At 35.0% G+C, this 17817-nt stretch overlaps 1 protein-coding gene across 1 annotated transcript in view; it reads right to left on the bottom strand.

The window, feature by feature from the left end:
* The window catches only part of TMEFF2 (transmembrane protein with EGF like and two follistatin like domains 2), a 247752-nt gene that overhangs the window by 34935 nt on the left and 195000 nt on the right, over positions 1–17817 (bottom strand). Inside the window, exons 6-7 of the mRNA XM_024733641.1 lie at positions 15764–15912; positions 14681–14740 (exon numbers count right to left, since the gene is read on the bottom strand). Coding sequence (XP_024589409.1) covers positions 14681–14740; positions 15764–15912 — 209 coding nt within the window. The remainder of the gene's footprint in view (positions 1–14680; positions 14741–15763; positions 15913–17817) is intronic.

Here is a 17817-nt window from a genome sequence, read left to right as displayed (position 1 = left end):
CTTTTTTCTTTAATCAGCCTGTGATAGTTATTTCCACTATTTTATCTTCCAGGTCACTTATCCATTCTTCTGCCTCAGTTATTCTGCTATTGATTCCTTTTAGAGGATTTTAAATTTCATTTATTGTGCTGTTCATCATTGTTTGTTTGCTCTTTAGTTCTTCTAGGTCCTTGTTAATCATTTCTTGTATTTATTCTATTTCCAAGATTTTAGATCATCTTTACTATCATTACTCTGACTTCTTTTTCAGGTAGACTGCATATTTCCTCTTCATTTGTTTGGTCTGGTGGGTTTTTACCTTCCTCCCTCATCTGCAGCATGTTTCTCTGTCTTCTTATTTTGTTTAACTTACTGTCTTTGGGGTCTCCTTTTTGCAGGCTGCAGGTTTGTAGTTACCATTGTTTTTGGTGTCTTCCCCCAGTGAGTGAGGTTGGTTCAGTGGCTTGTCTAGGCTTCCTCATTGAGGGGACTGGTGCCTGTGTTCTGGTGCATGGGGCTGGATCTTGTCTTTCTGGTGGGCAGGCCTGCGTCCGGTTGTGTTTCTGGGTGTCTTTGAATTTAGTATGATTTTAGGCAGCCTCTCTGCTGATGGGTGGGGCTGTGTTCCTGCTTACTAGTTGTTTGGCATGGGCCATCCAGCACTGGATCTTGCTGGCCTTTGGGTGGAGCTTAGTCTTAGCATTGAGACGGAGATTTCTGGGAGAGCTCTCACCGATTGATATTACATGGGCCTGGGAGGTCTCTGGTGGTCCAATGTTGAACTTTGCTCTCCCACCTCAGAGGCTCAGACCTGACACTGGGCCACAGCACTAAGACCCTGTCAGCCACATGGCTGGGTACGTTGGGATTTTCTTGCCTTTTGGGAAGTCTGAGGTCTTCTGCCAGGGTTCAGTAGTTTTTCTGTAGGAGTTATTTCAGTTGTAGATGTATTTTTGATGTATTTGTGGGGAGGAAGTTGATCTCCACATCTTACTCCTCTGCCATCTTGAAGGTCCCCCCTTTAACAATTTTAACTCATAATTTTAATTGGTACCCTGCTACATTCAAATTCTGTAAGAGAATTCTCTTAACAGGGCTAAATCATATTACTTTACACTAATACAGTTTTTACTCAAATTCTGAAACATTCTATACTTGTTTAGTACAGTGAACTCTTACATTACTTAGGAACACATTGAGAGAAAAAAAGTCATTGTAAAAATATGAATCGTTGCTCCAAATAGCCCTTGTGCTTTTAGAAACTAGAGCTTGAGCAAGATTTAAGCCAATCAGTGGGGAACAGATCTACCTGGGGCATAAATTCAAAGCTTTATATAGTCAAGGGAAGACTGAGTCTAACACAGCCTTGCCTTCTTTTTAAAATTTTTTAAATAACCCAATTAGTACGCTTATATACAGAAACAGGAAAATAGAAATCTAGAATCTAAAAATCTTCAGTTTGAATTTTTAAAAAATTAGATATAATTATGCTATCCAAATTAAAGAATTATTTCTGTCTTGAAAACAATTAAAACTTTGATAACAACATAAAAAGCATGTTAGAATAAGAAATATCCATGTCCTAAATTTGTTCTAATAATTCCTTATAACTGCATAGTGAGTCTCATCTCACAAAAGGCTTTCATTTTCAAAACATGTGAAAAAAGCAGAAAAGGTATAATCTTCATTTAAAGATTCTCAGAAGGTTTAGGAGACTTCCCCAGATCATATAACATTTATAAGTTGAGCAGGTAGGTTTAGAATTTAGGTCTTTTGACAACCTGTCCACAAAGTCAAAACATTTCAGTAGGGAATTAACAAACCACATGCACAGTAACATTCACTAAATGGATTATAGAACTTGTATGTTATTTCATTTCTCTATACCAGAAAGATTTACTTCATTTTTTTTTCTTTAACATCTTTATTGGAGCATAATTGCTTTACAGTGGTGTGTTAGTTTCTGCTTTATAACAAAGTTAATCAGCTATACATATGCATGTATCTCCATATCTCTTCCCTCTTGTGTCTCTCTCCCACCCTCCCTATTCCACCCCTCTAGGTGGTCACAAAGCACTGAGCTGATCTCCCTGTGCTATGCGGCTGCTTCCCCCAGCTATCGGTTTTACATTTGGTAGTGTATATATGTACATGCCACTCTCTCACTTTGCCAAAAGTTAAGTGACTAACTTTTGGCATAAAACTAGTGTAGATGAAAAAAACATTCCCATCTTTTAGAGATACTCTCCTTCCAGAAAGGACAGCATAAGTTTTTCAAAACATTAACACATATATCTCAGGCAATTTATTTACCAACTCTTCCTTCTTAGATAGATAGAAACATAGATAGATATTTTTTCTTCCAGCATAAAGGCCAATGGTACACATACTATATGAATAGGTGGTAGTATAATGTAAGACAGAAAATAGCATTGCTGTGAAAGTTATTCATTTGTTTCAATACTAAAGTAATTACTGTAGCAAAGACTTGCTCATTTATCATTTCCTGTTGTCTTTGCTATTTTTCCAAGTTGTCTTTTTAAACAAATATCCTCATTGTCCTTGTTGCAAAACCAATAACTTTATTTCACTAAGTAAGACAGCAAACCAATGCAGCCAGGTTTATTCCCCATCCCAAAAAGGATCCGTGCCTGGGAACTGTTAAACAGTAATGCACATTGGTGTCCTGCCCTGAGGGAAGAGGCACAGTCTAGCTCAGCGCTAAGTTGCCATTTAAGAGACATCTTCAGACTCCCCTTCATTTTCAACTATGAAGGTTTTCATGAATACCTGAGATCTAAAGCCATATCAAGCATTTTGTTCTGTGAACAACACAACAATTTCAGCCTTAAGAATTGCTGTTGGACACTTAAATAGAATTTAGCCAGTTGGTTTTAAATATATTCCTATGAATCAAGGTTTACAAAGATTTCTACTGTGGAAGTGCCAGATAATAAAAAGAAGCTTTAAAATGGTTTCCTCCTCAAAGAATATCATTAAAGATCTTTCAAACAGGCAATGTTTGGTTCAGCAATTTAGTCAAAATGTGTAAGGAGTAGCTAGTATGAACACAAAGATGACACAGCTTTGAACAGAAGCAAAGCAGGGACCTGGGTTATTAGACTACTAGTTAGGAATACTGAATAAGATAACAGATCCAGTTATGACTAGGTGACTTTCCTCAGTAACTTATGATAACTAAGAGTATAACCTCCTTTTTAGCTAGATGCATTTTCATCATTCTGATAAGCCTTTTCAGAAACAGATATTCCCTCTATTTGTAAAACTTTAAAGGACGTTTCTATTTATGGGACAACCATCATTTAAAAAAATGAGTGTGTAGGTTTCGAACAGTGAAATGAAAAGAAACTTGGACTAAACCAATGATCCTTGGTTTAGGATTGTATCTCCTCTTGGGGCGCAGGAGAATTGAGAAATGATTAGAGAGCCCAGATCTGGACTTCATAGTGCCACTTAATTTCTAGAACCTATGTGCTATATACTTATCTATAATTTCTAATGCCATAAAGCAAGGTTTCCAAACCTTGACACTATTAGCATTTTAGCTGGATAATTCTTTGTTGTGGGGACCTGTTCTCTGCATTGTAAGATGTTTAATTTAGCAGCATTCCTGGCCTCCACCCACTACATGTAACTAACACCCCGTCTTCCCCAGACAATCAAAAACGTCTCTAGAAATTGTTAAATGTTGCCTCAGTTGAGAAACACTAACATAAGTTAATGGTCAACAGCTTTCCCTCAAGTTCATGATTTTTGAACTAAAGCTGTATACTTGATGATAGAATCCTAAATCTAGAAAGACATCGTTATAATCTAATCTTATTTTCAAACTTTACTGATGAGAGAACTTAGGTTCTGAGAGGCTAAATACCTATCTAAGTTTCGATGAGGTAGAATAGAGATGACACTAAGTCGAAAGTTTCTGCATTCCTATTTCTGGCTCTTTCCCCTACAAAATGCTCTCTGTAAGTTGTTTACTCTGAAATTAAAATGAAATTAAGAAATAAATACAGCTACCCATATCATGGGATAATAGCCTTGTAGCGAATCCAAAACAATAGTCAACACACATATAAGTTCTAGTTGATTTTGGAAAGAGCCAAGCGATCCTATTCCAGCGGTATTATTTTCCTGATATGATGATGATGACGACGATAATGATGATTATAATGAAGATGACAGTGGTTTTCTTAAAATAACATTACAATTATCTGTGTTTCCTAAGCACATACCAATTCATGGCCAATGTGAACAGCTAAGAAGCATATTAAATTGTAGAAAGGAGTCAGCTTGAATGTTAGAATATAGTCCTGACGATGTGCTTAGATAAGTGAGAGTTAATGGCTGTCTATCATTGTTGATGGGCGCTCTGCTTACTATTAATTATTCTACATATAGAAGACAACGTGGACACTTTCTTAAAATTACTTTACAGATAAGTTTCCCTGGCCTGCCTGGTGGTTCTGTCTCATGTTTCCATTGCTACATTTCATTAAACATCAGAAACAAAGGCATATGTGCCAAATCTGGGGAAGGGTGAGTGGCTGGGCTTTGGGGATAGAAGTGAGATTTGCTCAGAGATCATTTCAAACAACCAGAAACCTTAAACTTCCCTAGGGCTCTTTAAATAATGGAAAAATAAATAGGAAAAAACCTCAGTGGTGCAAGAGTTGTAGAATAATTGTGACAGTACGTGAACAGTCAACCCGCAGAAGTGAATTTGGATGTGTACTGCCTGACAAAACACTAATTGCCTGTTGGTTTAAACTCTGTAGACTAATAACATGATCTTTCTGGAATACTTAATTTCTGGAGAACAAATGGAGCTTGTTTATAGCCTTCATTTTCTGAATGATTTTTTAAATTTATTCCAAAATTTTTTTAGTTAAATAGACATTTATTTCCGTTATTAAATGAAATGCTCTTGGGAAGAGGTTTTCGAATGTGTGGCTGACACACACAGCTTTGAATCATAGAAAATGTGAAAGATTAAAAGCAATAGATTTTTCTTTTTAATCGGCCTGGAATATATATTACAGGAATATTATATAACACTACCAAACATTGATGATGCATTCACAACTCTCTGTAGAATCTTCCATCTCATTCTGTTTGGGGTAATTAATAAACTTGTTGTGTTTGTGTTTTATGAAATGAAACATTAACAGTGTCACCATAAAGGACATTTATTAACACAAATGCTAAGAATTATTTTAGGACATACCCAAAGATATTAAACTTGCTTTCCAAGATTTACTCATTTTTCTCAGTTATTGGTCAAACCTCTTTGGATTATATGTTAAGGAAGGGCTTTCAAAGGTAACTTTGTGTAAAAACTTTTGCAGCTTTCACAATGCAGAAGGACCTATCAATCCAATATGGTTAATATTGATATTCATACCAATATTGTCATTTCTTGGGGACTATTGGGAGAGATCCCAGAGGAACTCAGAAGTAGGGAGAACAGGATTGCCCTGTGCTTTTCCAGAGCACTAGAATGCCTCAGGGTTATGAACTGGCTTCTGGGAGAGCAGGTCTCAACTTTACTGCATCTAGGAAAATAGGTAGATTGATCAAGAACACTGAGAAATGGAAACTCAGCAAAGGAGAGTTACATAGGCCAATAGTGTTTCTGTAAGCTCTAACCATGGAAGAGGAAGTCCTGGCCAAAGTCATTTATTATCTATATAAATTTGAGGACAGGAGTATCTCTACTGTATAGCCTTTTGCATCAAGCTGTCTTAGCTTGATGTCTTAAACATCCAAAGAATATATGCTCTATTCATGTTCACTAAGTGACCTCATTATAACTGGGCTTCTCAGAGAATTCGACTCTAAGAAGAGAATGTATTAGGCAGAGAACCAAATCCTCTAGGTAACTCTTTCTCATTGCAAATCCACACACAGACATTGAATTTGGTTAATCTCAGTTCACTGGGGAGCAACAGCTTACTCTTAGTGTGGTAAAAATGTAGATTTCTGAGTCCACAAGTCCAAGAGATTTGTCATGAATTTACTCAATATCCAATTCTTGCCCTGTCTTGTCCCAGTTCTCCATCTCCACCGAATCATCATCTCTATGATGTGCTGCCCTTGTTGGTTCTCTGCCCTTGACTAAACTTATCTCTGTGCCCCCAACTTCCAACCACTTCCCAAAGTTCACGTGTAACTGTGCTCCATTATTGGCAAATTCCCCTCTATCCTCAGATGCTTCACTGAAATTCTCATCTCTCTTCTTGCATATTGAAGCACTAGCTTTCCCTGAGAATACCAAGTCCCTTCAGCTTTCTCACAAGGTGGCCATATTCTCTACCCTTCTCCTCCACTCCCCCATCTCAGGACTCAGAGGTGAGGATGGGGTTCTGTCCTCTTTGGTCCTCATTACTATTTTTATGTTACTGGACCACCACTTCCCTCAAACCTTATCACTGATTTTCATCCACCTTTATGCCTGGAGCTTGTCTCATAAGTTAGATTTCTCTTGATTACGTTTGAGTTCAAACTAAAAGTCTGAGCGTTTTCCAAATGAACAACTAGAGGGAATAAGCTATGACCCATGAAACAAGTAGCAGTGTTTAGAAATGCAATTTCTCTGAGAGATTTTAGTTTCACAGATATTTTAAAATATTTTTAGTTGATTATGTTTGTACATAGTCTCAAATTGTCAAGATGTGAGAACTGAATTTTTAATGTGCTTGATAATGTGGGTTCATATATTGGGGGCATGTCAAACTCATTAACAAAAGCAGCAAATCAAAGCACTCTGGATATTTGGGGGTTCTTTTGAAACTGCTTGAATTCTATATATTAGTTTTATGGAGAACTATGTGTCTTGAAATTATACAGAGCACTTGGACATATCCTACACTTCTTTCAGTTTCACACCTTCTACCCATAATCATACTACTGTTCCTTAGGAACAGAAATAATATGTTTGAGGTAAAAAGGTAAACCATGGTGGAGATTTATGTCACTTTCACCAGTGATATCTAGATGTTTGCCTCTTATGCCAAGAAGACTTGTTTTTCCTTGATGATCAGTTTTTGTTGAAAATATTTGTTCTGACTTTAATGCTTTCCCTAAATGTTTTGCACAAACAGAAATAAATTCTTATATACCACATTCCTGTTATTTTTGTTTGATACCTCTCCATCACTATGGTCACCCATTACACAGGTTTTCTTTTAAATAATGAATGTGTAGGTCCTTCAGACATACACTGTGGGGTATAAATGACTAATTTAAAGCTCAACTGGGAAAGAAATATAAGTGATATCATGATCTTGCAGTTCTTTCAAATGTTATGTCCTCATTAAATTCCTATTTGAATCTCATGTTGTAATAAGGGGGTGACCCTGTTATTTTAAAATGATCAAAATATTACCATACATAACATTATGTTGACTGGAGGAAAACTGAAAAAAAAAAATGGCCACGTGAAAAATGTGACATACTGAGGTGTCGAAGACACAAATGGTAGGCACTCAATAAATATTTCTTTATAGGTGAACTAAAAACTCAGCCAAAGTATCTCGCAAAAAGTTGTTATATGACTTGGGTAGGAAAAAGATAAACCTTTTGTAATTTTATGACCTCATAAATGACAATATATGTATAAAAACTCTGAACAACATTACATGAACAGACCATATCCCATACAATGTGTTACCCTTCCCATAAAAATAAATTATTTTCAGTTGTCAGACCCAAAGAAAAAGAACAGCAATAGCTAGCTCACTTGTTGCTTGCTAATGCCTTATGTAACATCTTTTAATTCAAACTTCAACTCTGTAGAAGTAGGCTTATTAGTTCCATTGAACAGATGAAGAAACTGAGGCTCAGAATGGTCAACTGATTGGTTCAAGGTAAAATAATCAGTAATAGCATGACCAGTGTTTCAACTCAGCGCTGTCTGATTTTTAATGGCTTTAACCACTAAACTGGCTGCCACACCTTTATGGAAGAGAAAAGTAGGTAAGTAACACCTCCTGGTGAACAATTTGTTTCAGAAAGGAGCGTTTCAAATAGGAAAAAGTGCACATAAATGATGCAGGATTCACTTATGAACTGGGGCATAAACACAAAGTTTTCCAGAGTGTCTAGCAGGGCCCAAGGCAACTCTTCGGTAGAAAACCTTCATCTGTATTGCAAATACTATTTCTGTGTTTATCTATAACCATGAACATAACATCATATTACAGATGACTGGCTACATGATTTTATGGGGAAAACAATGAAAGCACAGAAGTTCAAGAGAGCAGGAAAAATTGTGAGTTAGAGTTCATAGAAAGCTTTATGAATTTTGCAGCACTCTAAAGTAAATCCCAGAGGGGAAAATACTCGAATTGAGACGCTTTCCCCCAGAAATCTTGAGAAAATCTTGACATCTTAATTCACTTCCTGAGCTTAAATATTCTAGGCCAGTCTGGTGGCACTGTAATAGCCTGGGAAAACGTTTTTTATTTATTTCACTGTTGATGCCAATATTTGTGCTACAAGCTGCTGCCTGCATTTGCTGCTATTTATTTACTTCCTACAGATCAAATTATTGGCGTAGACATAACATGCTTTCCGGTGAAGTGCTCCTTGTGTCCACAAGCAAATGGAAAAAGCTTCCATTTTAAATGCAGATTTTTGCCACAAGACTGAATTAATTCGTATTATAAATATGATATGTGACCACTTGCTATTCGTGTCTATATATGTATAGTGGAAGAGCAATCGAGGCAAACAGTAAATAAACCAAGCAAGTGCCCTATTTGCATGGGTGGCTGGTCAATATGTCAAAATACTGTGACCAGCTCCAGGTCAGCCACTTAGCTTCTTTGAGCCTCAATTTTATTCCCCCTAGTATTTGTAACCCTGTTTTACTGAATTGACGCTAGAGCAGATGAGGTAATATGAATGGATCTTTGTAAAACTACAAAGTATCACACACACATTTTCTACTTATGTAGGATTACTTGGTAACAAATCCTGTTCTCTTCGGCTTCTCTTGTGTATATGGATAAATAGGACACAGATGAGGAGAATTTTAAAACCAAACAATACAGTGCTTATAATATATAGACTTAAGTTCAAAGAGAAGAGTAACTCTGGAGCATCTCACAGCAATGGGGTTATCATGGCGAAACATTTTTGACTCTGGAACTCACAAGGGGTTAACCGTTAAGGTGCAGAGTGCATCCCCAAACCTCTAAGAATGTTAGGTAGTGACACTTCTCCCCTGATCCCTGACCGTTGACATTTTGCTGGTTTCTGAAATTAGCGATGATGGTTTGGACCTTAGCTCTATCACGTAATCTTTTTACTTACTCTTCCTGAACCTCCATTTCTCACCTGTCAAACACATATAATATCTGCCTCACATTTCAGTTGTTAAGACTGAAGGAGACAATACATGTGAAAAGCCTTTGTAAATTGCAACGGCTTCTACAGAGAACAAGTTATTATGACAATTTGCTTAGGCTATCTAGATACCCTTTCAAGATGTCAGTTTCCTCTCAGTGTGGAGAAATGGGCTGATGGAATAATAATAGGATGGATGGAATTTGGTTTAGATGTGTATTTCTGGTTACTTTCTTCCATATTTCAGACCTGAGCTTAATATCTAAATTATTGCTTAAACATAAGGAAAAGGTTTCTAAAGAGAACATTTCCTAAAAATTAATCCTGCCTAAATATTATAAAAAATGGTGAATAGCCACACTGTAATGTACACCAAGTAAACACATGGACTCCATGCGTGTCTGTACCTAGACTCAGAGGTAGGGAGACCCTGGCTCCCTCCCAAGAGTGGGAATGACTCAGGGCTTACTTTTCTCATTAACAACTAATAAAAACGGGAAGTTTCTCCTCCCATCTTCGGGCTATAATCTAACATATTCTGTATCTTTACTCAAGCTTTCTGACTGTTCTATTATCCAGTTCCCGTTGAACCTGTAGATACACGAGGAAGACAGACTGAGCGTGCTTTCTCTCGCAACCATTTTCCTCAGTATTCTGGGTTATCTTTTTCCAATTTGAAAATATACATAAATATAACTCATAACTTTAGTCTGCCATAGGAACTCTATCATTGAGTTATACATATTTTAACGCTATGCTCTAGAATGTTATGAAAAATTGATTTTAAAAAATCCCCAGCTATATGAAGAGCCTTTTGGCATATTTTGTAAAAATCACTGTCGAAGATCTTATCCATTCTGTATTTTCCAGTGATGCCTTATAAAGAGATCTATGCTAAATATTTCCTTTAGAATTTAATTCTGGAGAAACTTTGTCTTTGGTCTCTGAACTGATTATTTATTTTTATCAGACAATAAAAGACCTAAGTTCCATTTTAGCAGAGATCTCGGTTGATATATTCACCTTTGTAAAGCCCAGGACAGCAGAGTGTGTATGGCAAGGACTCTGAAAATATTTGTTGAATGAATTGATTCAATCATAATTTCTTTTTTTATATTGGTTGCAAGAATGCTTAGGGCTAAATGCAGTAACGATAATAGTCTATGTTGCTAATATGTTTATTTTCCTCAACAGTTCTGCTTTTATGTTTTCAATTTCTCTTTAAAAATTTTTGTTGAATATATTTTAATTATAAGCCACTGCAAATACTTTTGGAAACTGGTACAGAATGGCATTTAAAAATACATTTTATTTTCTACATGATAAAACACAGACTAGTTTAACTACATGACTGTTTTGCTTGTTTGGTTTTTTCTTACATCTAATAGCTTATAAAATTAAGTATATTTTTATCAGAAAAAAATATAGCCACTTTTATGAAGCATGACCAGACTTTTAGACAGAAAAGCAACCCAATCAGAAAATACACATACCAGATGAAGAAAAACAAAAGAGTTGCACTTCACTTTTTTTTCATTATAAGACATGAGGGAATATATGTGTATATATATATATTTTTTTTTTTTTAAAGAAAATGTTGCAAATTTCAAGAGGTATAAAACATTTTCTATTTAAAAACTTCCAGAAGGAAAGTTTAATATTAGCGTTTTGAAACAATGGAAATCCCTGAAAGCCTTAGCTTTGTGGTTTTATAAAATTGTGTTCTCTGAACCTTTCTGTGAGTGAAGAGAAAGACCTAAATCTAAGCCCGTCTTAGACTGATGAAGGGAGAATAGCATTAAGTGGCTTGTTTAGCTCATCAGACAGGGATCCTTGTCTGCCTTGAAACAAAGAGATCCAAAGCTCTTGATTCAGGACTCACTAATGCCTTGGGTCTCATTAAAGGAGAGAGGGCAAAATAGAGACCAAAGTCAGACACAGTTGGAAAGTAATGCTGGCAGGGATGATTTGGCAAATTCTTTGGTTTCCTAGCGTCCACTTCAGTTATGTGCCTATGAGGCTCATGGAATTCACAGCTCTGCATAAGTTCGGTCAAGCTCTAATCATGTTAGGGGCGTGGCTCTCTTAGTTTGCATTTATTTTTTTGTAAATTAACCCCTGCTTGTCCTTACTTGGAGTCTCTCTTTTTAAAGTGATATAAAAAATGAGACACAGAATATTTTGTTTTAGATTTAAGCTTTCTTTAAAGTATGTTTCTATTTTTGTAATCAGAAATATATGTTCTTGTATTAATAGCTGCAAGGTAGGCTCAAAGGAAAAAAAGGGCGGGGGGGGGAAGCTAAAAGTTTAAAAACTATAGTATTAAGGACATGTTAGGGGAAAAATTAGAGTGCTTTAAGATCTGTACTTCCCTGTGGTGGGAGAGCGCATGAATGTTTGTTCAACGAGGGAAGTGACTGACATTAAATTAGCTGTGAGCACATAGCAAACTTCTAGGAACCGTGAAGTTCTAGTTCCTGTTTTCCCTCCTTGGGGAGTTTTGAGCATGTGGAACAGAAATTAAGAGGACAATGACATACTGAGTCTCCATTTGGTTCCTTTTACTTTTTTCCAAAGTTTGAGTCCCAAAATTCAGGAAATGCAAATACTACCAGAAGCCTGGAAATGCTGAGGGACCTGACTGTTATTTAAATAATGTCTAAAAAAGGGTATATATTGCATTTTAATAAGATCATTGATGAAGATAGACATATAAATTAAATCCAGGGGAATTTTAAAGTGTGCAATCAATGTTTAATTAGAAACTGCAAGCTTCAATTGACATTATCTTTGTTCCTGTCTTAAATTTGGATTTCAACAAACATGTATTTTTAAACTCTACTTTTATCTCAAAGGTTTTTCTTTGGGATCTACTAGATAAATCTGATGTCAAATTAGAACATCTTGGACAACACTGAGTGTCTAGATAGTTTTCACTTGCATGTATTTAAAAACACATTCTCACGTTCAATAAAGACCTAAGATAGGAAACAATGTCAATTACAAGCATCGACACTGAAGATCAGAGATGATCTGTTTGAAACCAAACTCAAATATAAAATATTTTTTGGAATAAAAGTTCAACTCCCCAAGCTCTTTGAAAATGGACAAACCGTTAATATGCAGTATGCATAATATAGAGAGAATAGCAAACTCCATTATATTTATTGGTGCAATGTTATAAATGCAAATATATTTGCACATTGATGCTAATCAACTTGAAGAGTTGTTTCAGGGACAGAATTCTCAGGGAGATGTTTGATTCTGCTGTGAGCTCAATGGAGAAGATATTCACAATATGTTACATTTTTGAAGATTTTTTTCAAAATGAATTACTTTGCAAAACAGGTATAAATGTATTTTAAGTGCAGGGTGTTAAGTTACTCCTTGTATAAAAGTGAGATCATTGTAAAATTTCCAAACATTTTAGGTTACAGTAAAATTAAATATGTCAGGTAGTGACTTAAAATGCCAATATATAGTTACTATTTTTAATAAAATATAGAATTTAACTTTTATATCATTTAAAATTTAAAATATATGCTATTAGCTTCAGACCTCAATTTTTCATGATTATCTTTTATCACTTTTAATATTTTCCTGTAGATCAGCATATTCCAAAGTGCATTCTTGGTTATACTAGTAATGAAAAATGTGCCACAAAAAATGTGCTATTCATCGAATAAGTTTGATAAAAGCTATGTGTTACTAGGAATTATTCATAATTATTTTAGGTGTGATAATGACAGTTTTATTTAAAAAGGGTTAATCTTTTAGAGATGCAAGCTGAAGTATTTATGAATAAAATAACAAAATTTCTGGAATTATTTCCACATATTTTGAAAGTGGAGAAAGATGGGTGTGGGGATGGGGCTAGGTTAGCCATGGGTTGATGTTACTCAGTTTGAGTGATGAGTACATGGGGGTTCATTTTACTATACAGCCTACATTTGTGTGTATTTTGTATGTATTAGAAATTCTGCACAATAAAACATAAAAAAACATTAAATAAATAAAAGATGCACATCTCTTAAAAATTTTACAGTGCATATAAGAGCCATGAAGAGTTTTGGGTAAAAAATTAATTTGTTTATCTGGACTCTTCCCAAACCTACTGACCATGGACTCTTCTTTTCAAGGAACACCTATTAATATCTCTCCTGAACACTTTGGGAACAGCTATACAATATCTACGTAGAACTAATGTTTTTTCATGTATCATTGTCCATGATAATTCTAGACTTCTAGCACATGAAAATTTTATTTACATTGTTGAAAATCATTAAGATAAAAATGGAAAATTAAAAAGAAGAATCCTTTTGTTATTTCCAAATTCTGAAATGTTTGAGATATCTATGAGTAAAACATCTGATTGACTAACTTTAAAAAGTTTCATCAAGATTTATCATGTATATAAATATAATGGCAGAAATAGTGTTAAAGGAGGTGCAATTTCAAAAAGAGTGAATAGTAATCCATATTTCAAAAGATAAGCATTTTTTGATTGAATATTAGCCATAAATCTAGTTATAAATGTTTAATAGCTAAATGGAAAACTGCTTTTTTTTAAAAAAAACTGCTTATCATTATCAACCTCAATAATTTTACTTTTATTATATTATATTTTTTATCCTAAATTTCTATGAAATTTAAGAATCTGTTAAAATCTTATTTGAATACCCATAAGTTATTTCTCACTCAGGAAAACTATATTGGGTAAAAATATTCCTCAAAATAATATTCTGTAATTGCTAAATAAGATTTACATGTCTACATTAAATGCTTTATAATTTTGCATGTGTCAGAGTATAATTTTACTCTGTATAATTTTGCATTTTAGTTTCTAAATAAAGAATTTTATTATTTTTTAAAATAAATTACCTATACCTTTTTAACTCTGCATCAAAATAGACAGCCTGTATTACTATTTATAGATGTCCTTTCTTTCTAAACTTTTTTATTGTTGACTTTTATAAAAATTCAAACAAGAACATTTGCATTAATTATAATATACTGCCAAAAATTGCATTAATTTCCATTGATGCCCATTAATTTGATAAATGTTTTGTCATTTGTACCGTTCGCACTGTCAAAACAAGTTAATTATATCTTACTGACATTTTTGACAATTGCTTTAACTGTGGCAAAAAAAAAGTGTCTTATTTGCTTCGATAAAAATTCAGTCTTGTCTATTGAAAATTTGAACTCGGCAAGAGAAGACTAGCACATGTCAGAAGTCTTGCAAGATCAGCTTAGGATCAATGGTAAACAGTGGTTCCCCAGAACTCTTTAATAGCAGTGCTCATATTTTGTAGTAGAAAATATTACGTACCTGTATAATCTGTTCTTGCATAATGCCCATCTTCAGATTTAGTAGCTGTAGTTGTGTTATCTGTGTTAAAAAATTAACAATAAAGATGAACTGTTTCCTAGATATCCTTCTAACAGTATCTTCACTACAATTAAGGAATTTTCAACTATATTTCCAAGCAATCTTTATACAAAGCAGATTTACAAGGTCAATTTCTGTTTGAGAGTGAATAATAGAAGGATATAGACTTTCTAAGGTTTAGGGCAAGGAGAAGGTTCACAGTTATAACTGAGATAAGTTGGGTAAAAGAATGACCAATCAAAAACCAAAAAGATGTTTGTTTCTGAACAAGAAACAAGATAGAACGTTCCAGTACATACTGCTTATAAAAATGTACTTGAAATATTTCTGTTGAGTTAATACCTAAAAGTGGTGTGATTTGCTTTTGATTTAAAGGTTGTCTAATAATCTTTAGATTCTTTGCTAAAAATGATTTTCACTTTCTTTTTTCCCTGTGCAAGGAGTATATCGGCTATCTTCTGAATATTGGCCTCTGGGTTGATGGCACTGTGAAGGTACAGTCCCATTATATAGAAAAAAATATGGGGCTTCCCTGGTGGCGCAGTGGTTGAGAATCTGCCTGCCAATGCAGGGGACACGGGTTCGAACCCTGGTCTGGGAAGATCCCACATGCCGTGGAGCAACTAGGCCCGTGAGCCACAACTACCGAGCCTGCGTGTCTGGAGCCTGTGCTCCGCAACAAGAGAAACGGCGACAGTGAAAGGCCCGCGCACGGCAATGAAGAGCGGCCCCCGCTTGCTGCAACTAGAGAAAGCCCTCACACAGAAACGAAGACCCAACACAGCCAAAAATAAAAATAAATAAATAAAAATTAAAAAAAAAAAAAAAAAATATGGACTGTTGCCAATAGGCCCTCAAACTCCTATAATCACCACAATTGCTGCAGTAAAATTTACTGCCCATTGTAAGTCAGAATTGTCTTTCAAAAATGAAGCTGCTGCCTAATAAGGAGTTATCTCCACTTTTCATTTCTACACAAAGACTAAAGACATTCTTTAAAATTAATTTTGGTGTGAACATTACCTTGACATCGACCCAACGACATGACTTCGATTTTCTCCTGTTTCTGACATGATGCTTCTTTGATTTGACATGCATTATCATAAGATTTCCCATCAGAAGCACAGAGGGGATTGAAGTTGGTTTGAGAACAGTCAATGTTGCACACACACCTAAAGGAAGAGAGAAATAAAAATGTGTGACATCAATAGTGTTGTTACCACATTATAAATAAAACACAAAGTGGAAGAATTGCTAGGTTGGCAAAATGCAAGTTGGCAAAATTGAATTTTATCCTTCCAGGGGAAGTTCCTTCACTCTTCTACCTGAGGTGAAAAGAAACATAGAACAAATCAAAAATAATTCAAAAGACTGAGCAATGGATAAAAAATAAAAAGGGAAAACTCAGAAAATAATCATCAGTTAATCTTTGCCACTGGAACTTTTAAAACATGTATATAAACTTCTGTGCTGATGCCTGCAGAATTTGAATAAGCTGAAGTAGCCATGAAACTCTGCTTTACAATTTCCTTAAATGAAATCTTGCTGTGTTACTTCTTTTCTCAGGATATTTGAATGGTGAAAGCTTGAGGAAAATGATTCAGAGAATATTTAAGAGAAAGTACACACGGAGATTATTTGGAATACAATCAGGAGTTAAATTTCTTCAGCATATATGAGGATACACATAAGATGTGCTAAACAGGAATCTTCAGTGGTCCTTAACGTTTTGAGGAGATAACCATACCCTTTGAGAATCAAGTAAAAGGTATGGATCTCTCCTCAGAAATACCTATATTCATATAAACAACTCTGCATAATATTTTAGGGGTTTCATGGGCCCCTTGAAGTCTATCCCATGGAGCCCTTTCCCAGATACATACTACTCTTTCTATTTTCAATTTTAAATAATTATAAGTTGATTATCACTCATGATTTTAATATTTTTACTAATAGAAATAAAAATTTGGTGCATTAATGAAAATTAGGTCACCTGAATTAAGAGAATTAGACATTTAAAGCAAGCTTCTTATGATTTTTCCTATGTCCTTATAATTCTCTGTATTTTACAATCTACTTTGTTACTCAGAATATCGTGTTTATGTGTGCAAATATGTTAGTGCCTTAGAATATAAACCCATTTAAAATTTTTATTAATATTTCTATTACTTTTCTAAATAGATGATATGCTTCTTGAAGTGATGAATCACACATTTTAGTTTTGTATATCTACTTGGAGCTGAGCATAGGATATAGTGATAACAAAAACAAGCAGCTGACTACATGCTGGGTTCTAAACATGCATTGCTTTCTTTAATCTTCAAAACAGCCATTTTTCAGTCCAGTGATATTACATAATGTCAGAGAGCTAGTAAATTGTGGAACAAGGACCCCCCACAGATGTGTTAAAGTAAAATACAACCCCTTTCCTCTTACTGCAGGCTGTGTATGTTTCCCGGAAAATTTTAAACATAGCTATTTATAAGCAGGTTTCTGGGCCTCTGTAAGTCTAGGGGAAAAGCCTAGGATTCTGTATTCTTAAGCAGTCAGCCTGGCACCAGACTCACTTCCTAGGAATCACTGCTTGATCGGTTTGTTGGCTGAGTGCAAGAGGGTTTGTCTACACATCAGTGCTTCTCAGAGCATAGTCTTTAAACCATCTGTATCAGAATTACCTAGATCTCTGTTAAAAGTGTTGGCAGATACTGTACTAATTCATTTAATATTTTTTTGGTAAGAGAATTGCTTTAGGAACACTTGGTTATTTTTAATATTTCACTTATTTAGATACAAATAAGACAGATGGTAACCATCCCTACATGCTTAAGTCATTGAGAGTGGTGTTCCTACCTTGGCCATGATGGTGCTACATGATGACAGCTACTGGGATCGCGACATTGCTTCCTTGGCTGATTCTTGGCATCTGAAAAATCTGAGATCAGGAGCTCCTACATGTTCAAAGAGCTTTTGGTCCTTTTCATAAAGGATTTGGAGAAGTGACTTGTAGCTCAGGCTTGTTCTCCTTAACCATTTGTAATAAATAAAGAGGGGAAGGGACTGACTTTTTTTGTATTTTT

This window comes from Neophocaena asiaeorientalis, unplaced genomic scaffold, assembly GCF_003031525.2.
Source record: "Neophocaena asiaeorientalis asiaeorientalis breed wild unplaced genomic scaffold, Neophocaena_asiaeorientalis_V1.1 scaffold24, whole genome shotgun sequence".
Classification (NCBI taxonomy): Eukaryota; Metazoa; Chordata; class Mammalia; order Artiodactyla; family Phocoenidae; genus Neophocaena; species Neophocaena asiaeorientalis.
This window is presented reverse-complemented; position numbering and strand designations above follow the sequence as displayed.